This window comes from Pristiophorus japonicus, chromosome 2, assembly GCF_044704955.1.
Source record: "Pristiophorus japonicus isolate sPriJap1 chromosome 2, sPriJap1.hap1, whole genome shotgun sequence".
NCBI classification, from domain to species: Eukaryota; Metazoa; Chordata; class Chondrichthyes; family Pristiophoridae; genus Pristiophorus; species Pristiophorus japonicus.
Window position 1 is genome coordinate 329,829,109 of NC_091978.1, and position 24,066 is coordinate 329,853,174.

At 41.8% G+C, this 24,066-nt stretch overlaps 1 protein-coding gene across 1 annotated transcript in view; it reads left to right on the forward strand.

Annotated features, from left to right (window-relative positions):
* The window catches only part of abhd18 (abhydrolase domain containing 18), a 132,727-nt gene that overhangs the window by 100,489 nt on the left and 8,172 nt on the right, over window positions 1-24,066 (forward strand). Inside the window, exons 12-13 of the mRNA XM_070871918.1 lie at window positions 6,602-6,977; window positions 23,392-23,554. Coding sequence (XP_070728019.1) covers window positions 6,602-6,977; window positions 23,392-23,554 — 539 coding nt within the window. The remainder of the gene's footprint in view (window positions 1-6,601; window positions 6,978-23,391; window positions 23,555-24,066) is intronic.

A 24,066-nucleotide genomic window follows, 5' to 3' on the forward strand; every position in this document is an offset into this window, starting at 1 on the left:
AGAATACTTCTGAGCTTCAATGTACTTAAAAAAAAAAAAGAACTAGCCAATCTCCTCTGGTGTTGCTCATTTCACAACAGATGTTGCACTGTTGCATGGGCTGGGTTGTGTAAGTAGGGGAGAGGTGCACATCTTGAGAATTTAGAACATCCTCTCTTTTTTTTCCCTTTCATTGCTCATGCTTTATCCTGTACTCGCTCGTTCCTTGCGCTCGATCGTTCTTATTTATTCTTTCTTTCTGGAATTTTTGTGATCTTCTTTGGCGGTTGTTCTTTTATACGTTTGCTTGTTCTTTCTCTCACACCCAATGTTCTTTTGTTCATTCTATGCTCTCATTTTCTCTTTCTCTTTTTTTAGTTCATACTTTCGTGCACGGTCACTCTCATGAGCTCTATCTCTGTAGGGTGCTCTACAAGTTTCTTTGCTTTCTATCGCATACTCTGTTTCTCACTCTCGCTCTCTTGCACCCCACATCCTTGCGCACTCTGTCTCAATATTCTGTCATTTGTATTCTTGTGCAATCAAGGTTGCTCTCAAGGGCTCTGTTTCTCCGCCGGGTGCTCAACGTGTCTCTCTCTTACGCACTCTGTTACACGCTCTCTGTTACACGCTTGTGGCAGTTTGGCTTTGTTCTTAGCACTGTCCCCTCTGAGTCAAGTGGAAGCTCAAGCTCCACTCTGTTGAAGTATATGATCTAAGGATCACACTTTAATGCAATACTGAGAGAGAGCTGAGTTGGAAGTCCTGTCCTTCGAATGAGATGTTAAACCCGAGGCCCCATGTACCCTGCTTCAGTGGTTTAGATGGATATAAAAGATCCGTTGCATTATTCAAAGCAGAGCAGGAAGTATTCCTAATGTCCTGCCCAACATCCATCCCTCAACCAACACCATCAACAAAAAATCTAAATTAATTAGTCATCCAGCACATTAGCAGAATGGATAGCAAGCTGGCTACAAAAGAAAAAACTGAGAGATGGGTTAATAGGCAGTTACTTAAGACTGGCAAAAGGTAGGAAGTGGTGTTCCACAAGCATTGGTGCTCGGACCACTGTTCACGATTTACAAAAACGATTTGGTCTCGGGAATTAGAAATACAATTTCAAAAATTGCGGATGACATCTGATACACTCATAATAAAGGATGAAACTGTGTACAATGAGCAAGTGTGACCTTAGCTCCTTTAATAAGATTCCAGAGTGCAGGTACCTCATGGGTGGCCTGCCTATAAACTGTGCTCCCAAGGGATTCTATAGCAGGAAAGGGGTACTGAGGGAATGATCTTATTGAATGGTGGTGCAGGCTTGAAGGGCCGAATGGCCTACTCTTGCACCTATTTTTTATGTTTCTATGCTGGGACCCCTTGGGACTCCCAACAGGTGGGCCCTCTGGTGGTTAGGTGTCATGCAGGTTACAAAGGGTTAAATACATATCAAATTGGGTTTATAGTTAATACAGTGGGGAACTGCGACAAAATATAAGAGACTAATAAACTTGCATAATGGGCATGTCATTTGAAAATTAATTTCAATATAGAGAAGCGTGAGGTGATGCATTTTGGTAGGAAGAATAAGGAAGCCACGTACTCCTTGGAAAATAACAGTAATTGGAGAGCGGTGCAAAAGGATCTAGGGGTACAGATACACAAATGTAGCTGCAAGTTAATAAAGCAAGCAAAGCTCTTGGGTTCATTTCTAATGGGATAGAATGGAAAAGCAGAAAAGTTATGTTATGCTTCTATAGAACCTTGGTTAAACCACATTTGGAGTACTGTGTACGGTTCTGGTCTCCATATTATAAAGGTTATAAAGGCACTGGACAAGCTGCAAGAAAGATTTACAAGGGTGATGAGAGTTATATCCTCTCGGCTATCAGGAATGATCTTCAAAAGGAAATTGGATAAATACTTGGAGAAAAAATTGCAGGGATATGGGAAAACAGCAGTGGAGTGGGAAGAACTGGATTGCTCTTCGAAAGAAATGATGCAGACGCGATGGGCCGAATGGCTTCCTTTGGTGCTGTACTATTCAATGCTCTTTTCTCGAGAAAAGAGAAGGTTGAAAGGTGACCTGAAAGATTATGAGAGAGTTCGATAAGGTAGACATAGAGGAAACATTTCCACTTGCATGCGAGACCAGAATTAGGGGCCATAAATATAAGATAGACACTAATAAATCCAATAGGAAATTCAGGAGAAACTTCTTTACCCAGAGAGTGGTTAGAATGTGGAGCTCACTATCACAAGGAGTAGTTGCGTGGAATAGCATAGGTGCATTTAAGGGGAAGCTGGATAAACACATGAGGGGGAAAGTGTAGAAGGTTATGCTGATAGTTAAATGAGGAGGCTTCTGTAAATCATAAACATGGACTAGTAGGCCAAATGTCTGGTTTTTGTGCTGTAAATTCTACGTAATTTACTGTACACGAGACCTTGCTATGCACAAAATAGCTGCTGTGTGTTTACCCAAATAGGTTATTGAACTTCAAAAAGCAGTTCACAAAGCTCTTTGGGTTGTATATAAATGCAGGTTCTTTATTTAGCTTGGTACATCCTATCATGATTAAACATGAAATTCTGCCCTCCATTGTAGCATAAAATTGTTCTATTTTCTATTTAGCTAGACCAATGTATTTCAAATTGAACTCTTAAATTATCTCTCATGTCTTGGAGTCTGATGGTAGAGCAATAAATGATAGTGATTGGAGATCAGCTTCTAACTTTGGAGGAGGGAGATGGACGCGGCCTATAATTTAAACCTAATTTGGTCAGGGTGTCTAGTAAGAATCAATAATCTGTGAAATGACAATGGGCAAGTTTACCACTGATAGGAAATGATGCATAATGTCTGAATTACTACAATCATTAAGGTGTTACAGCAGGCAGATATTCCAAAAGCTTTTTTTTCTAGTTTGATCCAGTAAACATTGTTCCAGAAAGCTGAGACTTTTATCCACAACCCCATGTACTTGAGTGATGGAAATATAATTTCTGCCCTATAAACTAATAACTGGATGTCCTTCAAAGAAACTGGCTTCTACTTCAGTGAAGAGTATTTGTGCAGCAGTTGTAGGATACTTAGTTTACTAAATCTAACCACTTATCTTTCATGTTAGAGTGGTTAGAAAGAGCTCTATGGGTGTAGAGACATGTCCCACAAAAAAGATAATTTTTGACTTACAAATTCGAACTTGTTATTTTGGTACTGGAAACCATTTAAAGTAACAGTGAAGAATTACTGTAGGCGTTAGCCTTGGCTGAGTGGTCGCACTCTCACCTTGGGTTAGAAGAGTTCAAGCTCCATTCTAGGAACTTGGGGACTTCATCTAGGCTGACACTTTAGTGTAGTGCAAAGGGAGTGAGACTTTAAATTGAGGTCTTATCTGTCCACTCAGTAGGTTGTAAAAGGTCACACAGCACCATTTGAAGAAAGGCAAGAGAGTTTTCTTGGTGTCCTGGCCAATATTTGTCCTGCAACCTACATCACTAAACAACACATTATATGTTCATTTATCTCATTGCTGTTTGTGGGACCTTGCTGTATGCATATTAACTGCTGCATTTCTCTCCATTACAAGTGACTATATTTCAAAAGGTACTTCATTGGCTGTGAAGTACGTTGGACATTCTAAGGTCATGATAGGCACTGTATAAATGTAACTTTGTTCATTTTGTCTGCTGGTTTACTTTGCTTCTGTATATATTTTATTTCCTATAAACGATCTATTTTATAGCTTTAGCCTGAACCATTTGGTCCAACAGTACTGTTTTCTTGGCTATCAAAGATCAGGAATGTACAATGGACATTCTGTGTGACCTCATTTGCATAACCCAGTGCTACAAGGCTATGTTATTAACGCTGAGGCACATTACTCCTGTTCACTGCATATTTTAAATTTTGGTTTATAGAGAACTCTGATTTCCTTATGGAAAATGCAGTCCGCAGTGAACATAGAAACTGCTGGAAATGGTTCTGAATTTTAAGCTGATGTGCAACATGTAACATAAGGTCACAAAAAACTGATAAATAACATGGTATGGACCCATTTAAGAATGTTGGAGCATAACTTAGTTGTCGCCAAATAAAAATTCATAAATCATGCATTGCCTTATTACAGTTTTGATCTTTAATCGCTTGAAGTTGGAAATGCTGCCTTTTGTCTTGAATTGTATGCTGATACAATTACAGATTTGAACTAGGGTATCGTCCAACATGATTGTCAAAAACAACTTAAAAAGGCTTGCCATGAGTACAGAGCACTGCTTTATACCATTTGTTATAGAAGATATGTTCAATGTACTACTGTCAGTAATTTCTGTCCCTGTTATGCTGCTACAAGTTCCCCAATAATTCTAGTGATCTTAGAGGTACAGTCATATTTGCTCTGCAACTTTGATTCCTTTTTTGCCAACCATATCCACGGTCTAATCCTATTAATGTTAACATTCAAGTAAATAGGGTTTGAAATGTAGTCATTGTGGTGGTTTAGTTTGATTTTTGTCACCTGACTTTCATATCAAACAGTTTGCCTACATTCATGTAGTTAGCTTGGCTCCCAATATAAGTTTATAAGATAGGATGTATTAACGTCTCAAAAACATGAAGGCATTTCTGTTGTAGTTACCTTGTAAATACAGGATACATGTAATGACTTCTCTGTAGGAAATCTGCTTAATCAGATATGCCCTTAGAAATGTAGATATTTCTGGATAGTGTTCACGTATTGTCTTTTTTACTTCACAAAGATGAGAGAACTCTTTTTGAAAGAACAACTAGCTGAATTTATTTAAAACTCATACTCCTTGCTGATAGTATATGCTGTGTTTCCCTACATTACAACAGTGACTTCACTTCAAAAGTACTTCATTGGCTGTGAAGCATTGTGGGATGTCCTGAGGTTGTAAAAGATACTGCATAAATGCAAGTCTATATAACTGCTGGAGGATTGACAAAGCTTTATTTCTGTCATTGACCAACTCTAGAAACATGCACTCCAGTTTCCTCAGTGTGTAGGTATTGGAATCCCTCATGGGCTAGATGGCCTACTCCTGTTCCTAATTCTTATGTTCTTATGATTAATGTTTATGGTTCCTCTTGAAGTACAATATTATTTTGTTTATCTTTTCATGATCAGGAGTTCTATAACATCCTTTATCTTTATCCACATTGTGTTCAAGTTTGTCAGCCTGTTTCTATTACCTTTAAAAATGAACTGTCCCCTCTCGCCTATATTGCCGCCACTCCAGCTGCTTTGTTATGCCTATCCTTTCTCCAGACTCTGTACCCAGGTACAGTATTTTAATTGCCCAGTTAATGCACTGGTTTACCTAGATTCTTGTTTTTGTAATTTTCCTTTTAAAACCTGTTTCCAATTCTACAAAGTTTTGTATATTCCTTGCATTAGCAGAAAAGTACCTGACCCGGTGTGTCTGACGCACAACCTATTTCCTGTCCCATTCTGGTTTTACTCTTAAAGCATTTCTAGCTATCTGCAAATCCTCGTCCTCGACATTCAGGTAGTCAATAGCTACCTGCTCGGAAGTGAGAGAGGTGTCCAAAGTGACTTGCTATATTTATTTGTCTATGTAGGGAAGTGACTGGTTTAAAAACAGAAATCATTCATCCATGTAAGACAAGGGATCTGATACGTAGGGAATAATTGGCATGACTTCATGGTACAGTGTCCTGTGCCATCTGCAAGCATTTTCCTTGTATTGAATGAGTTTTAACTTTATGTACTTTTTAATCGAACAAAATTTTCAATTTCAGGGGCAATGTTGAAACCTAATGGGACTGGTCTTGTCCTGCTGGGAGTGCACCATTCATCAGCTGACCATGAAGTTGGAGTCATGTCAACTGTAGAGAGGCTTTATAGCTCACCATATAAATATCCCTTCTCTCCCATGACACATGTCAGAGGAAGCATGAGTGCTGGAAAGTAAAGGATTCAAGTGTGAGGAGAAAAAAGTGGTGGGAGCTTTAGCTGTAAAGCACTTGCATCTCATTTGCAGGGGACTAAATTTGAATCCCAATGCAAATAATTGTCTGACTTGCCCTATCCCCTGCAAGTGAGCGTCACAGGTTTTATTTTGTGCCTCAAGCTGTAGAATGTTTCATTTTGGGGCTCGTTTTTTGGGGGCTGGCCGGATGATTCTTGCTCTTTACTTGCTCTTTGCTGAAGGCGAGTGAGTGTCTTTGTAGAGAAGATGAAAATGGGTATTCAATTGGGGGGGGGGGGGGGGGGGGAGATTATTGGGCACTAAATTAAAATAAATGAAATTCCCATTTCACAATGCCTCAGTGAGTATTCTCAGAGTGTAAATCTTCAATGTAGTGCGTAAGTGAGTCATGTAGAACAGGATGTTCCCAGTTGTGATCCTTAGTCTCAGCTGAGCAGTGCTATAATTGACCTTAGCGTTCCTGAGCTATGGAGAAATTTGGCTTAGGATTGCCTTGTGGTTACTCCAAGATTCCTGTTCCAACTGCATATGTATAAGTGTGGGGTGAGAGAGTCAAGGAGAAGCTAATCATAAAATGTTTGTTTTGAATATGTATCAAAATGCCTTTGAAATTGTTTATAAAGTTTAAGTGTTTAATGTTTAGACAGATTCCTTTAAAATGGGCCAAGATTTTGTAAAGAACTCTACATCCAGTTTGGACAACTTGCAACACCTTGATCTTGCCACAGACATGCTAGACTTAAATGCCAAGAGAGAAGTGATGAGGACTGCGACAGTTACTCAGTTTAGTACAAACTCGGCTGACTTTAATGCCGCTACACAAGGAATTCTGCTTCAAGGTACCTCAAAACCTGGCTGCCTGAATCACCGAATGTCATCAACAAATACTAGCAAGTATTTATCCACTGTAAAGCATGAGCTGTTAAAGAGGGGAAACAGGAAGGCCTCCCTAGAACGAGAATCTATACTCTTCATGAAAGGAGTCATGGATGAATGTACACACATGGGAAATTTCTCAGGTACTTTAAAATTTTCAATGAAATGCAAATTAGACTCCAGTTATGTACAAAAATGGTTTATTATACAATATAATTGAAGCTTTGTGTGTCTAATTTTATCACTTAGGAAAGCCCAGTGTGGTTCCTGATAGCTTAGTGGGTAAATTCATCATGTGGTTAGCTTATCTCAGCCAGTGCAGCAGGTAGGGTTTTACGATTGGTCTCTATATCCTGAAATGAAGAGGAAAGATTTGTGTGAAGGTTCAGTTGCTGATCGCTATGCCATTACCCCTGCTGGAAGTGTGTTTGTACATGGACATTGGGTCACGGTCATCATCATAGGCAGTCCCTCGAAATCGATTTGCTTCCACTCTCAAAGTGAGTTCTTAGGTGATTGAACAGCCCAATATGGGAATTACAGTCTCTGTCACAGGTGGGATAGACAGTCATTGAAGGAAAGGGTGGATGGGGAGTCTGGTTTGCCGCACGCTCCTTCCACGGCCTGCGCTTATTTTCTGCATGCTCTCGGTGATGAGACTCGAGGTGCTCAGGTCCTCCCGGATGCTCTTCCTCTACTTAGGATGGTCTTTGGCCAGGAACTCCCAGGTGTCGGCGGGGATGTTGCATTTTATCAAGGAGGCTTTGAGGGTGTCCTTGAAACGTTTCCTCTGCCCACCTGGGGCTCGCTTGCCATGTAGGAGTTCCGAATAGAGCGCTTGCTTTGGGAGTCTTGTCAGGCATGCGAACAATGTGGCCCGCCCAACGGAGCTGGTCGAGTGTGGTCAGTGCTTCAGTGCTGGGGATGTTTGCCTGATCGAGGACGCTAACGTTGGTGCGTCTGTCCTTCCGGAGGATTTGTAGGATCTTGCGGCGACAATGCTGGTGGTATTTCTCCAGCGATTTAAGGTGTTTACTGTATATGGTCCACGTCTCTGAGCCATACAGGAGGGCGGGTATCACTACAGCCCTGTAGACCATAAGCTTGGTGAAGATTTGAGGGCATGATCGTCGAGAACACTTCCTCAGGCGGCCAAAGGCTGCGCTGGCGCACTGGAGGCGGTGTTGAACCTAGTCATCAATGTCTGCCCTTGCTGATGATAGGCTCCCGAGGTATGGAAAGTGGTCCACGTTGTCCAGGGCTGTGCCGTGGATCTTGATGACTGGGGGGCCGGGGGCGGGGGCGGGGGGGGGGGGGGGGCAGTGCTGTGTGGCGGGCTCAGGTTGGTGGAGGACCTTTGTCTTACGGATGTTTAATGTAAGGCCCATGCTTTCATACGCCTCGGTGAAGATGTTGACTATGACCTGGAGTTCAGCCTCTGTGCACAGATGCAAGCGTCGTATGCATACTGTAGCTCCACGGCATGGTAGGATTGGCTCAGCAGTAATAGATTCTGTGGTGGAATAGCCTTCTAAAACTCAGTGTCTAAACTTGGCTGAGGTACTTGGAAGCTGACAATATACATGGAAATGTACCTCAGCATAAGTCACTGCTCCAAAGAGCATTGGAGAGAATTGATTGAAGAAGTTACAAATGAAAAAAGATTCAGATTAACTTTTACTTTGGGAAGTAGAGTGGCTAATGCTCCAATAAACTTCTACCTATTGTTAGAACTCTGCTACAGCATGGTTCACATCTTAGAGACCAATATCATAAGAACATAAGAAATAGAAGCAGGTGTAGGCCATCTGGCCCCTTGAGCCTGCTCCGCCATTCAATAAGATCATGGCTGATCTGCAGTGATGTCAGGGTAATTTGCTGCTTATAGGCAGGGGGATGTCTCCCCTGGGAAGGTGGATGTGAAATCAGCTGGTAACTCATCCCAGCCTGTTTTTGTCAGTTCATTTGAGAATTGCATTGGCAGAGACCTGGATGCAGGTTGTTGTATGCACTGTCAGCCATGGAACTGACTTGGCAGGGAAGGACAGACAAAAACATTGAATTTAAATGGGACAAAAATTACAAACATCTATATATCCTGGCCTTGTTCATTCTTGGTAATCAGCTGTTGTTTATTACTCAATAAACTTGCATTGATTGTCACATTAGGTCACTGTCACTGTCAACAATCTTGCATCTCAACTGAGTGCACTGATCTCCACCATAATACATCCATCAACCAAAACAGAACTGGGTAAAATTGGTCCCTATGCACTTTATGTTCTGTTATAAAAATAACACACATTCTGTAGTAATTACAAATCTGCAGCTATAGTTAGACAGTGCACAGGATTTCTATCATCTGAACCGGACAATGAGGTTACTTCCAGCTATCTGTTGTGTTTATATATGATGGTGATTTCTCATTAGCAGAGTGCAGGACGGTCATTAATATTTCATCTGTTTAATCACTAAACTCACTTTATTAATGTGGATGTTCCTAGTATCTTGGAGTATCCTGGAATTAGAAAGCAAAAATATAGAGAGTTTGAAGGACAGCGGAAACGAGCAGGAAAAAAGGGTTAAAAAAAACAAATTTAAAAGCTCTTTGTCTAAATGCACGTAGCATTTGTAACAAAATAGATGAGTTGATGGCACAAGTAGATACAAATGAGTATGATCTGATAGCCATCACAGAAACATGGTTGCAAGGTGACCAGGACTGGGAACTAAATATTCAAGGGTATTTGACAATTCGGAAGGACAGACAGAAAGGAAAAGGAGGTGGGGTAGCACTGTTGTTAAAGGATGGGATCAGTGTGAAACGATATTGGCTCAGAGGATCAAGAGGTTGAATTAGTTTGGGTCAAAATAAGGAATCATAAAGGGAAAAAGTCGTTGGTGGGCGCAGTTTATAGGCCCCCTAACAGTAGCTACACGGTTGGATGGAGTATAAATCAAGAAATAATGGAGGCTTGTAAAAAAGGAACGGCAATAATCATGGGTGATTTTAATCTTCATCTTGATTGGACAAAGCAAATTGGCCAGGGTAGCCTTGAGGAGTTCATAGTGTATCTGGGATGGTTTCCTTGAACAGGATGTTGCAGAACCAATCAGTGAGCAGGCTGTCTTAGATCTAGTACTGTGTAATGAGGCAGGATTAATAAATGAACTCATAGTAAAAGATCTTTAAGAATGAATGACCATAATATGGCTGAATTTCAAATTCAGTTGGAGGGAGAGAAAGCTGGTTCTCAAACCAGTGTCCTAAGCTTAAATAAAGAGGACTACAAAGGTATGAGGGCAGAGTTGACTAAAGTAGACTGAGAAAATAGACTAAAGTATGGGATGGTTGATGAGCAGTGGCAGACATTTAAGGAAATATTTCATAACTCGCAACAAAAATATATCCTAATGAGAAGGAAAGACTGTAAGAGAAGGGATAACCATCCGCGGCTAACTAAGGAAATAAGGGAGGATATCAAATTGAAAACAAAGGCATACAATGTGGCCAAGACTAATGGGAGGCCAGAGGATTGGGACATTTTTAAAAGCCAGCAGAGAACGACTAAAAATATGATTAAAAGAGGGAAGATAGATTATGAAAGTAAACTAGCACAAAATATAAAAACAGATGGTAAGAGTTTCTACAGGTACATAAAAAGGAAAAGAATGGCTAAAGTAAATGTTGGTCCCCTGGAGGTTGAGACTGGGAAATTAATAATGGAGAACAGGGAAATGGCAGAGGTGATCAACAAATATTTTGTATCGGTTTTCACGGTAGAAGACACTAAAAACATCCCAATAGTGGATAATCAAGGGGCTATAGAGAGGGAGGAAATTAATTCTATCACTAATGAAGTAGTACTAGGTAAAATAATGGGACTAAAGGTGGACCTGATGCATTACATCCTAAGAGAAGTGGCAGCAGAGATAGTGGATGCATTGGTTGCAATCTACCAAAATTCCCTTGATTCTGGGGAAGTCCCAGTGGATTGGAAAACCGCAAATGTGACATCCCTATTTAAAAAAGGAGGCAGACAAAAAGCAGGAAACTATAGACCAGTGAGCCGAACATCTGTCGTTGGGAAAATGCTGGAGTCCATTATTAAAGAAGCAGTAGCGGGACATTTGGAAAAGCATGATTCAATCAAGCAGAGTCAGCATGGTTTAATGAAAGGAAAATAATGTTTGATAAATTTGCTGGAGTTCTTTGAGGATGTAACGAGCAGGGTGGATCATCATCATAGGCAGTCCATCGGAATCGAGGAAGACTTGCTTCCGCTCTTAGAATGGGTCCTCAGGTGGCTGAACAGTCCAATGCGAGAGCCACAAACCCTGCCACAGTTGGGACAGACAGTCGTTGAGGGTAAGAGAGGGTGGGACAGGTTTGCCACACGTTCCTTCCGCAGCCTGCAATCGTCTTCCGCATGCACTCGCCAACGACTCTCGAGGCGCTTAGCGCCCTCCCGGACCACCACCTCCACCCAGGGCGGTCTTTGGCCAGGAACTCCCAGGAGTCGGTGGGGTTGCTGCACTTTACCAGGGAGGCTTTGAGGGTGTCCTTGTAACGTTTCCTCTGCTCACCTTTGACTTGTTTGCCATGAAGGAATTCCGAATAGAGCATTTGTTTCGGGAGTCTCTTGTCTAGCATGCAGACGACGTGGCCCGCACAGTGGAGCTGATCAAGTGTAGTCAGTGCTTCAATGCTGGGGATGTTGGCCTGGTCGAGGATGCTAATGTTAGTGTGTCTGTTCTGCCAGGGAATTTGTCGGATCTTGCGGAGGCATCATTGGTGGTAATTCTCCAGTAACTTGAGGTGTCTACTATACATGGTCCATGTCTCTGAGCCATACAGGAGGGCGGGTATTACTACAGCCCTGTAGACCATGAGCTTGGTGGTAAATTTGAGGGCCTTGTCTTCGAACACTCTTTTCCTCAGGTGGCTGAAGGCTGCGCTGGCGCACTGGAGGCATTGTTGAATCTCCTCATCGACGTCTGCTTTTGTTAAGAGGCTCCTGAGGTATGGGAAATGGTCCACGTTGTCTAGGGCTGCGCCTTGGATCTTGATAACTGGAGGGCAGTGCTGTACGGCGAGGACAGGCTGGTGGAGGACCTTTGTCTTACAGATGTTTAGCGTAAGACCTATGCTTTCTTACGCTTCGGTAAATACGTCGGCAAAATGTCCTGGAGTTCAGCCTCTGTCTGCATACTGTAGCTCAACGACAGAGGTTGGGGTGGTCTTGGAACAGGCCCGGAGACGCCGAAGGTGGAACAGCTTCCTACTGGTTTCGTAGTTTAGTTCCACTCCAGCGGGGAGCTTGTTGACTGTGAGGTGGAGCATGGCAGTGAGGAAGATTGAGAAGAGGGTTGGGGCAATGACAGAGCCCTGTTTGACCCCGGTCCGGACGTGAATTGGGTCTGTAATAGATCCATTGGTAAGGATCACAGCCAGCATGTCGTCGTGGAGCAGGTGGAGGATGTTAATGAACTTTTGGGGACTTCCGAAACTGAGGAGGATGCTCCATAGACCCTCGCGGTTGATGGTGTCAAAGGCCTTTGTAAGGTCGAAGAAGGCCATGTATAAGAGGGAACCAATGGATGTGGTGTATTTGGACTTCCAGAAGGCATTTGACAAGGTGCCACATAAAAGGTTACTGCACAAGATAAAAGTTCACAGGGTTGGGGGTAATGCAATAGCATGGATAGATGATTGGCTAACTAACAGAAAACAGAGAGTCGGGATAAATGGTTCATTCTCTGGTTGGCAACCAGTAGCTAGGGATCAGTGCTGGGACCTCAAGTATTTACAATCTATATTAATGACTTGGAAGAAGGGACTGAGTGTAACGTAGCCAAATTACTGACGATACAAAGATGGTTGGGAAAGCAATGTGTGAGGAGGAGACACAAAATCTGCAAAAGGACATAGACAGGTTAGGTGAGTGGGCAAAAATTAGGCAGATGGAGTATAATGTTGGAAAGTGTGAGGTCATGCACTTTGGCAGAAAAATCAAAGAGCAAGTTATTATTTAAATGGAGAAAGATTGCAAAATGCTGCAGTACAGTGGGACCTGGGGGTACTTGTGCATGAAACACAAAAGGATAGTATGCAGGCACAGGAAGTGATCAGGAAGGCCAATGGAATCTTGGCCCTTTATTGCAAAGGGGATGGAGGAGAAAGCAAGGAAGTCTTGCTACAGCTGTACAGGGTATTGGTGAGGCCACACCTGGAAAACTGCGTGCAATTTTGGTTTCCATATTTAAGAAAGGATATACTTGCTTTGGAGGCAGTTCAGAGAAGGTTCACTAGGTTGATTCTGGAGATGAGGGGTTGACTTATGAGGAAAGGTTGAGTAGATTGGGCCTCTACTCATTGGAATTCCGAAGAATGAGAGGTGATCTTATCGAAATGTGTAAGATTATGAGGGGCCTTGACAAGGTGATGCAGAGAGGATGTTTCCACTGATGGGGAAGAGTAGAACTAGAGGGCATGATCTTAGAATAAGCAGCCGCCCATTTAAAACAGAGATGAGGAGAAATTTCTTCTGAGGGCTGTAAATCTGTGGAATTTTCTGCCTCAGAGCTGTGGAAGCTGGGATATTGAATAAATTTCTTAAATGATGAGGGGTAATGGGGAACGAGCAGGGAAGTGGAGCTGAATCCATGATCAGATCAGCCATGATCTTATTGAATGGCAGAGCAGGCTCAAGGGGCCGTATGGCCTACTCCTGTTCCAATTTCTTATGTTCTTGTATTGTAGTGTGGGCTGGCCCGTGCTGCCCCTGGGCCCACGCCTCTTCTGGCCCCAAACTTGCGCCTCTCCTGGGTCCCGATCACGAACCTCTACAATCTCTCACCGCTCCTTTTGTCCCAACTTGCCGCTCCTGCTGTTCCTGCCCACGCTCCAATCACCGACCTGGACCTTGATGACATCCCTCTTCGCTGCCGTCGCCCTCCTGCACCAGCTCGCGCTGTACCTTGCAGTGGTACGCCACCACGCTACCCATGGCCGACACTCGCTGCTCCTTTTATGGCCCTGACCTGCCGCTGATGGTCTCTCGCAGGTCGGGGTCGCCACATTGCCATCACGACTGTGCTAGTGTTGGATATTCTAATGTAACTTGCCTGCTATTTCTCTGTGTGCTTTTAGATTCTTTTTCAAACACTTATCCAGTTCTCTTTTAACTGGAGTTATAGTCTCTGTTTCAATTGCCATTTGCGGCAAAACATCCTATGCTCCAATCATTTGAAACATTCTACCAATGTTAGCACAGAGTCTATTGTCCCATTAATGGTTTACCAACAGCAAATCAGTTTTATACTGTGACGGTGTCAAACCTTTCATTAATTTAAAATCGTCTACTTGCACCCCCTTTAACCTTCTCTGTTCCAGTGAAACGCCCCTCAATTTTTGACCGTTTCTTCATCAAAATCTATAGTCTCTTATTCCAAGCATAATTCTAGTGATTCACCACTGTACCCTATAATAGGATGCCACAACTGCTTACATTACTCCATCTGTGACCTAACCAATGTCCCTATGTATAAAATCCAGAATCCTATTTGCTTATTATGGCCATTTCTACCTACACTCCATCTTGTTGATCTGTGTATTTGCACCCTTAGATCTTCGTTCCTTTGATGGTCTTTACCATTAAAGGCTTTCATTTTTTTTTCCCAAAATGTTCTATTTCATATTTCTATGCACTGATCTGTGACTGTCACCTATCTGCACACTCTGCTAATTTATCATCCTGCATTCATCTTTACAGCTTGCTATTGGTGTCATCTGCAAACTTCAGTCTCACTACTCATACCTATATGCAAATGTTTTCAAAATGGAAAACAAAAGATGTCGCAGTGCAGATTCCTGTGGCATTATTTTACCCTTACTCTTTGCTTTCTGGCCCCTAGCCATCTCTCTAATAAATGCAACTATATTTCCTTCAATAGCAGGTTCCTCCATTTTCATAATATCTCTTCTATGACATCTTATCAAACTCCTTCTGATAAAACTTAATTCCCTTTATCTGCACATTGCGATTTTGTCAAAAATTCAATTAGCCGTGCATGACCCATCCTTTACACATCAATGCTGACTATTCCTAATTAGCTGATGCCTCTCTAAGTGTTCATTAATTTCACCCCATATTATGATCTCTAGGATTTTACCCACAGCCAAGGTAAGACTAGGAGCTCAATTTTGGCCAGGAGTTGCTCCGTTTTTTGGAGCAACTTGATTTTTCTGGAGTATCTTAAAAATCCCCATTTTGCACATTCAATTTGCGCCAGTGTAAGTGAGTTAGGAAATTTTTAGTTTAGTATTTTTTCTCAAAAGAAGCTACCAGCCACCAATGCCAGTTTTGGCCATTTAGGCAACTTTGGCCAGCTACTAGTTACTCCAAATCTACTTTGGCCAGCATATGTGGCCACTTCAGAAAACCCTTGCGGAGAGTTAAGAAAGCAGCACAGGTAGGTACATCGTAGGCCATTCGGCCTGGGATAGGGGTGGGAAGAAAAGCGGAGAGGACCTTGCCCCAAGACTTACAAAGCACAAAAAGTAATAAGCATTCAAGGAAGAAATAAAATATAAAACTAAGTCCTACCTTCATCTGAAAACTCAGCCCGGGAAGGCACACACAGGCTGCAGGAAGCAAACTCACTGGACAGGCTACAGGAAACAAACTCACCGGACAGGCTGCAGCAAAGGCAAAACACAAGCAGCTACTTCAACAGCGGGCCAGCCGGTGCGGGAGGCCACTCGGCCTGGGATAGGTGCAGGATGACCGGGAGACGACTTAGCCAGGGATAGAGGCGGGAGCTGCCAACATCGGAGCACATACAGGCTGCAGGAAGCAAACTCACCGGTCAGCAAAACACAAGCAGCTACGATTCCTTTTAAAAATGGCCGATTGTCAAATTTCAGCGCTACTGCGCATGCGCGGACATCGCGACCCGACTCCAATGCGCATGTGCAGACGTCCCAGCACTGTTTTCAGCGCAGGATGCTGGCTCCGCCCCGACTCAACTGGCCAGGCTGCGTGACAACTGAGGAGAGGCCAAACAGCGACCAAAGTGGGAAATTATTTTTTTCGGTGCACTTATCAATGGAGAAAAACAGCGCATCTCTGGTAAGTGCGCCGAAAAAAGGGATGGGCCGAATTTGAGCCCTAGATAACTGGCCTGCAATTTTCTGGCTTCTGTTTCTCCTTGGACAGGGGTATAACCTATCCTATTCTATATTCTATCCAATTCCTGTTTGCGAAGGTTTTTAGAAACTTGTATTCAGACCTCTTCTACGGTCCTTCCCAACTTCCTGACGTGTTGAAATGCATGCCACCTGAGTTGGTGACTTTTCTACTTTTTAATCGCACAAATGTTTTAAGACACTTTCTTTTTGATATTTGTTATCTGTCATGACTCTTCCACATACACCTTGGGTACTCTACAGTTCCACTTTCATTTTCCTCTAAAAACTGATACTCAAGTATCACTGCTATTCTCTTACTCTCAAACACAAGATGGCTCTCTTCATCTCAAGTGGTCACATTTTATTTGACTATCCTTTTACTAGCATGCTTTTCCTACATTACAACAGTGATAACACTTCAAAAGGTACTTCATTGGCTGTAAAGTGCTTGGAGATGTCCAGTGGTTGTGTGAGGCTCTATATAAATCTAAGCATTTCTTTCTTTTCATGCTTAAAATAGCCCTTGTTATTTCCCTCATGTTGAGTCTTGTTTTACTCACTCAACCTTCTTAATTTCCCTTTTTTGCTTGACTTTTATACTTTTTAAATGCTTCAATTTTCTCCTTCTGTTATCCCTCTTTTTCAAATGTTTTTCTTAATCATTTTTGCTGAAACCTTTCTATTTATCCATTGAATGAACCCCTGTCTTTGATCCACCCCCTTTACACCCAGTTGGACGATGTTACTTTTACCAAATCTATCATACTTAAAATATGATCCACTGTTGCCTGGTATTTGATCTGCCATTTTTTCCAACGAGTTAATCTGAACTAGGTTTCCCATCATGCCAATGAAATCAGCTAATTTCCTGTCCAATACCTTTATCTTTGACTCTCTATTTGCAGTGTGAACCTAATTAGATTTTGGTCACTATTTTCTTGGTGTTCTCCTAGTTCCTGTTTCGTTACCTAGAAGCAAATCTAATTCTGTATCTTTTCATATTGGTCTTCAGCATTAATCAATGAAACAGTCCTGGTTGCATTCTAAGAACTCCTCCATTTCATCACAAACTCATTTTATCTCTGTCTACCTTAGGATATATAAAGTTCCCCATTATTACAATTCTGTTACTGTCAATCTCTATCAGCTACATTTCATCATTTATTTCCCACTATTAAGCTAGCTGTAATGTATTCCTAGTATATTAACACTCTTCACATTTCCTTTTTTTTCTTTCCTTCATTAACCTTCTCCTATATGCCTGAAGATCATTTCTCCATTCCCTACCTCACCTCCGCCATTGAGTTTACCAGTGAGAGTTCACAGTACAAAACTGCTCCGGCTTAACACTCAATTTGCCATCTTATTGAGTGTGTGCAATGCTAATGATGGAAATGCCATACTGATGTAATACGGTTGCTCTTCTAAAGTTGCTAGTACTTTGTGCCAAACATAGAAAATCTCCTATGCTTTAGCATTGACACATTCATGAGCATAATAATCCTCCTCCCCTCACCTGCCCAGAAAAAAATGTCCTGTTAATTGCTTTGAACCTGGTGCTTTTCTTTTAAACATGGCATATTGCACCATGTTCACGGTGAAAATTATGGTTAAAATATTACCAAGGACAGCTACTTTTTGAATTAAATTTCACATGTTTTCTTTTGATACAGAAATTAAATTGTGTCCACAATTTTTTTTTGTGTATGCTGAATACATATTTACAAAGTGAAATCTCTGAAGATTTACAAAAGCTAGGAATAAAGACTTCAAAATACAATTTTGCTTCTTAGATAAATGTGAAACCAAAGGTTAAAATTTCCATCCATTACAAAGAAGTTGGAACAACATTTTTAGGATATTTAGAAAGTAGGCTCTAAATCCACATGGCACTAATGAATGTAAGGAATAAACCAAAATAAAATAAAGTTCAAAATTTTTTTTTCCAAAGTACCTTTGTTCATATAGTACCAAATTATAAATGATGAAAGAAATCGTTGTACAAAAGTGGATTAGAGTATGCAGACACGAAAAAGCTGCATATATATAGCAACCTATCACATTTTTTCAAAGATTTTCTGAAGTGCTTCACACGGAATGAATTACATTGTGCAGTTATCCCTTTTCTGCATGTTGTGTCACACAAATGCTGAAGTTCCATAAACTGCAATGAGATGAATAACCAGTTAATCTATTTTTAGTGATTGAGTGAGGAAATGTCCTGGTGGCATGCACCCTAGGCTGTTAAGGTAAGTCGGAGCAGTGATGGCTCTGCCCACAATTTTTCAATCCTCAAGTATGCAAATTATGCTGTGCGACTGGAGAGTAGGCAATGTAACACTCTTATTCGAAAAGAATAAGCTGGGTAATTATAGATCAATTAGTCCAATAGCAGTTGAAGACAAACCCTTAGAATCTATAATTTGAGACAAAATAATAAGCATTCAGAATGGATGGTTTAATTGAGGGCAGCTAGCAATTGTTACAGCCAAGTCATGTTTGACAAATCAGATTTTATTTTGAAGAAATTGCTGGATAAAGGAATCCAGTTAATGTATTGTAAACTAATTTTCAGAAGCCATTCAATAAAGTGTCTCAAAGTATGTTTAAAAAAATTCAGACATTTGGTGTAAGAGGAAATGTACATTTTGAGAGAAAAAATTAGGTATGGGATTATACAGCAGCAGAATTGTATTCCACCATAATCTGTAACTTCATGGCCCGACATATCCATTACCATCAAGCCAGGGGACAAACCCTGGTTCAATGAGGAGTGCAGAAGAGCATGCCAGGAGCAGCACCAGGCATACCTAAAAAAACAGGAGTACATGCATGCTAAGCAACGGAAGCAGCATGCTATAAACAGAGCTAAGCGAACCCACAATCAACAGACCAGATCAAAGCTCTGCAGTGCTGTCACATCCAGTCGTGAATGGTGGTGGACAATTAAACAACTAACAAGAGGAGGAGGCTCCATGAATATCCCCATCCTCAATGATGGCCCAGCCCAGCATGAAGTGCAGAAGACAAGACTGAAGCGTTTGGAACCATCTTCAGCCAGAAGATGGATAACCCATATCGGCCTCCTTCTGAGGTCCCCACCATCATAGAAGCCAGTCTCAGCCAATTTGATTCACTCCACGTGATATCAAGAAGCGGCTGAGCACACTGGAAACAGCAAAAGCTTTGGGTCCTGACTACATCCCAGCTGTTGTGCTGAAGACTTGTGTTCTGGAACTAGCCATGCCTTTAGCCAAGCTGTTCTAGTACAACTACAACACTGGCATCTATCCAACAATGTGGAAAATTGCCCAGGCATGTCCTAACCACAAAAAGCAGGACAAATCCAATCCGGCCAATTATTGCCCATAAGTCTACTCTCAATCACCAGCAAAGTGATGGAATGCGTCATCGATAGTGCTATCAAGCGGCACTTACTCACCAATAATGTGCTCGCCGATGCTCAGTTTGGGTTCTGCCAGAACCACTCCTTTCCAGACCTCATTACAACCTTGGTCCAAACATGGACAAAAGAGTTGAATTCCAGAGGTGAGGTGAGAGTGACTGCCCTTGACATCAAGGCAGCATTTGACCGACTGTGGCATCAAGGAGCCCTAGTAAAATTGAAGGCAATGAGAATCAGGGAGAAAACACCACTGGCTGAAGTCGTACCTAACATAAAGGAAGATGGTTGTGGTTGTTGGAGGTCAATCATCCCAGCTCCAGGACATTGCCGCAGGGCAGTGTCCTAGGCCCACCGATCTTCAGCTGCTTCGACAAAGACCTTCACTCCATCATAAGCGCCTTGGAACATTTTACTACGTTAAAGGCACTATATAAATAAAAGTTATTATGATAGGTCAGAAGTGGGGAGGTTCGTTGATTTCAGTGTTCAGTTCCATTCGCAGCTCCTCAGAAAATGAAGCAGTCCATGCCAGCATGCAGCAAGATCTGGGCGAAATTCGGGCTTGGGCTGATAAGTAGCAAGTAACATTCCCGCCACACAAGTGCTAGGCAATGACCATCTCCAACAAGCGAGAGTTTAATTACCTCCTCTTTATATTCAGTAGTATTAAAACCACCGAATCCCTCACCATCAGCATCCTAGGGATCATCATTGACCAGAAACTTAACTGGACCAGCCACCAAAATACTGTGACAACAAGGTCAGGTCAGAGGCTGGGTATTCTGGTGAGTTTCTCACTTCCTGACTCCCCAAAGCCTTTTCACCATCCACAAGGCACAAGTTAGGAGTGTGATGGAATACTTTCCACTTGTCTGGATGAGTGCAGCTCCCAACAACATTCAAGAAGTTCGACTCGACACACTCCAGCACAAAGCAGCCCGCTTGATTGGCATCCCATCCACCACCTTCAACATTCACTCCCTCCACCACCGGCACACGTTGGCTGCAGTGTGTACTATCTACAAGATGCGCTGCAGCAACTCAGCTAGGCTTCTTCAACAGCACCTCCCAAACCCGCTACCTCTACCACCAAGAAGGACAAGGGCATGAGGCGCATGGGAGCGCCACCAACTCCAAGTTACACACCATCCTGATGTGGAAATATATCACCATTTCTTCATCGTTGCTGGTTCAAAATCATGGAATTCCCTCCCTAACAGCACTGGGAGTTCCTTCACCACAAGGACTGCAGCGGTTCAAGGCAGTTCACCACCACCTTCTCAGGCAATTAGGGATGGGCAATAAATGCTGGCTTTGCCAGGTACGCCCACATCCCAGAACAAATTTTTAAAAATATACTTAATTGGAAGACACTGAAAAGTGTGAACAAACTAAGACATAGGCATTCAATTGCACAATTTCCTTAACATTGGTATACAGGTACAGAAAGTCATTAATTAATTCTACAGGCCTTTTTTTTTAATGATGCAAAGGGCAATTAAAAAAATTCAGAGAAGATGAATTATGACAGTAAACTAGCAAGAAATATAAAAACCGTTAAGAACTTCTACAAGTATATAAAAAGGAAGAGAGTAGCTAAAGTAAACGTTGGTCCCTTAGAGGATAAGACTGGGGAATTAACAATGGGGTACAGGGAAATGGCAGACTTTGAACAAATATTTTTGTATTGGTCTTCACGGTAGAAAACATTAAAAACATCCCAATAATAGATAATCAAAGGGCTATAAGGGAGGGGGGAACTTAAAACAATCACTACCACTAAAGAAAAAGTACTCGGTAAAATAATGGGACTAAAGGTGGACAAGTCCACTGGACCTGATGGCCTGCATCCTAGGGTCTTAAAAGAAGTGGCTACAGAGATAGTGGATGCATTGGTTGTAATCTACCAAAATTCCCTGGATTTTGGAGAGGTCCCAGCGGATCGGAAAACCGCAAATGTAACTCCTCTGTTTTTTAAAAAAAAAAAGGAGGGAGACCGAAAGCAGGAAACTATAGACCAGGTAGCCTAATATCTGTTGTTGGGAAAATGCTGTTGTCCATTATTAAGGAAGCAATAGCAGGACATTTGGAAGAGCATAATACAGTCAAACCGAGTCAGCATGGTTTTATAAAGGGGAAATCAAGTTTGTCAAATTTGCTGGAGTTCTTTTGAGGATGTAATGAGCAGGTGGATAAGGGGGGACCAGTGGATGTGGTGTATTTGGATTTCCAGAAGGCATTCGATAAGGTGCCACTTAAAAGGTTACTGCACAAGATAAGAGCTCACAGAGTTGGGGGCAATATATTAACATGGATAGAGGATTGGCTAACTAACAGAAAACAAAGAGTCGAGATAAATGGGTCATTTTCCAGTTGGCAAACGGTAACTAGTAGGGTGTCACGGGGATCAGTGCTGAGGCCTCAACTATTTACAATCTATATTAACGACTTGGATGAAGGGACCGAATGTAATGAAGCCAAATGTGCTGATACAAAGATGGGTGGGAAAGCAAGTTGTGAGGAGGACATATACACAGGCTAAGTGAGTGGGCAAACATTTGGCAGATGGAGTATAATGTAGGAAATTGTGAGGTTATCCACTTTGACATGAAAAATAAAAAAGCAAATTATTATTTAAATGGAGAGAGATTACAAAATACTGCAGAACAGAGGGACCTGGTGGTACTTGAGCATGAAACACAAAAGTTAGTATGCAGGTACAGCCAGTAATCAGGAAGGCAAATGGAATGCTGGCCTTGCAAGGGGGATGGAGTATAAAAGCAGGAAGTCCTGCTACAACTGTACAGGGTATTGGTGAGACGACACCTAGAGTACTGCGTACAGTTTTGGTCTCCTTATTTAAGGAAGGATATTTTTGTATTGGAGGCAATTCAGAGAAGGTTCACAAGGTTGATTCCTGAGATGAAGGGGTTGACTTATGAAGAAAGGTTGAACAGGTTGGGCCTATACTCATTGGCGTTCAGAAGAATGGGAGGTGATCTTATTGGAACATACAAGATACTGAGGGGGCTCGACAAGGTAGATGCAGAGAGGATGTTTCTCTTGAGGGAATCTAGAACAAGGGGGCATAGTTTCAGAATAAGGGGTCGCCCATTTAGAACTGAGATGAGGAATTTCTTCTCTGAGGCTTGTAAATCTGTGGAATTCTCTGCCCCAGAGAGCTGTGGAGGCTTGGTCATTGAATAAATTTAAGGTGGAGATAATTCATATTTTTGAATGATCAGGAAGTGAAGGGTTATGGGGAGCAGGCAGGGAAGTGGAGCTGAGCCCAAGATCAGATCAGCCATGATCTTATTAAATGGCAGTATAGGCTTGAGGGGCCAAATGGCCTACTCCTCCTATTTCTTATGTTCTTATGATGCAAAAAATTGGTTAACCCAAAAATAAGAGTAATGTGTGCAGTTTTGGGTGCCCTATTATTGAAAGGATGTTAAAGCCATAGAGCGCACATCTTCAACAAAAGAAGATGATTAGGAAAATATATTGGAGGAGTGACTTGAGGTAATGGCCTATTTCCAGTGGAAATTTAACAACATTTTTAAAAATTATGAAAGTTAGTTTTTCATTGAGGTGAATAGTAAACTATTTCTTTTCGGTAGGGAGTCAGTGATGAGATGTCAATTAAAAGTCATCACTGAGACAGGTTAGAAGAAATTTCTTTACACTGAGAATTATTGGAGCATGAAATGATGGTTGAAGCAGATACCATTGCAACTTTGAGGGAAAAATTGGATAAATATTTGAAGTAGAAGAAGTGGGTTGTCATACCCTAAAAGGAACACATGTAAACTGTAACCTGTATTCCTGCCATGTAGTAAAAACAATTTTTCTCTCTAGTAGAGTATTTCAATGAGCACTCGTTACTTCTAAGCAGTTAGTGAAATGTATGCTGTGTTTCTGGAACTTTTAATTATCACTCCTTTGATTTAAATTGCAGTGCCAGTGGACCCTAGTCTGATCATAGTGGTCCAAGCAAAGGAAGATGCCTACATTCCCCGAGCTGGAGTACGGAGCCTTAATGAAATCTGGCCTGGATGTGAAATCAGATACTTGGAAGGGGGTCACATTAGTGCCTACCTCTTCAAACAAGGCCTATTCAGGTAAAAAAAAAAGTGAAACTTTGCCAAAAGGCATTTTTCTGTTGCCAAAAGGGAAGAAATTGCTGAATATATAGATCCAAACACTAACTTTTGTTGGTAGGTCATGAGTTGTATTTTTCTTCCCACACCTAGTTGAGGAAACTGATGAGTATCCCTCTGTATCTTATTTTTCTCTCCATTTTCTTAGCCAACTATTTGGTGATATGCAAGTGGATGAAGTTATTTGTCTTCCAATGTTTGAACTCTACCCTATAGACACATTCATGAAAATGACTTGATGTCTTTAACTGCTGGCATGGGTAAATGGGAAACCCCTTGTGTTGGGAAAATTGTCAGACTAGTACTGTGTTAGAATTTATTGAACTATCGTGTTGGTGTATTTCTTTTTAATTGGCTTTTCAAAAAGGTATATCCACATATATAATTTATAAAACCATTGTATATTTTGATTGCACAGTGCATTGATGATTCCCGGTTACACTGCATGACTGAGGTTTCACTAGGTCTGGTGG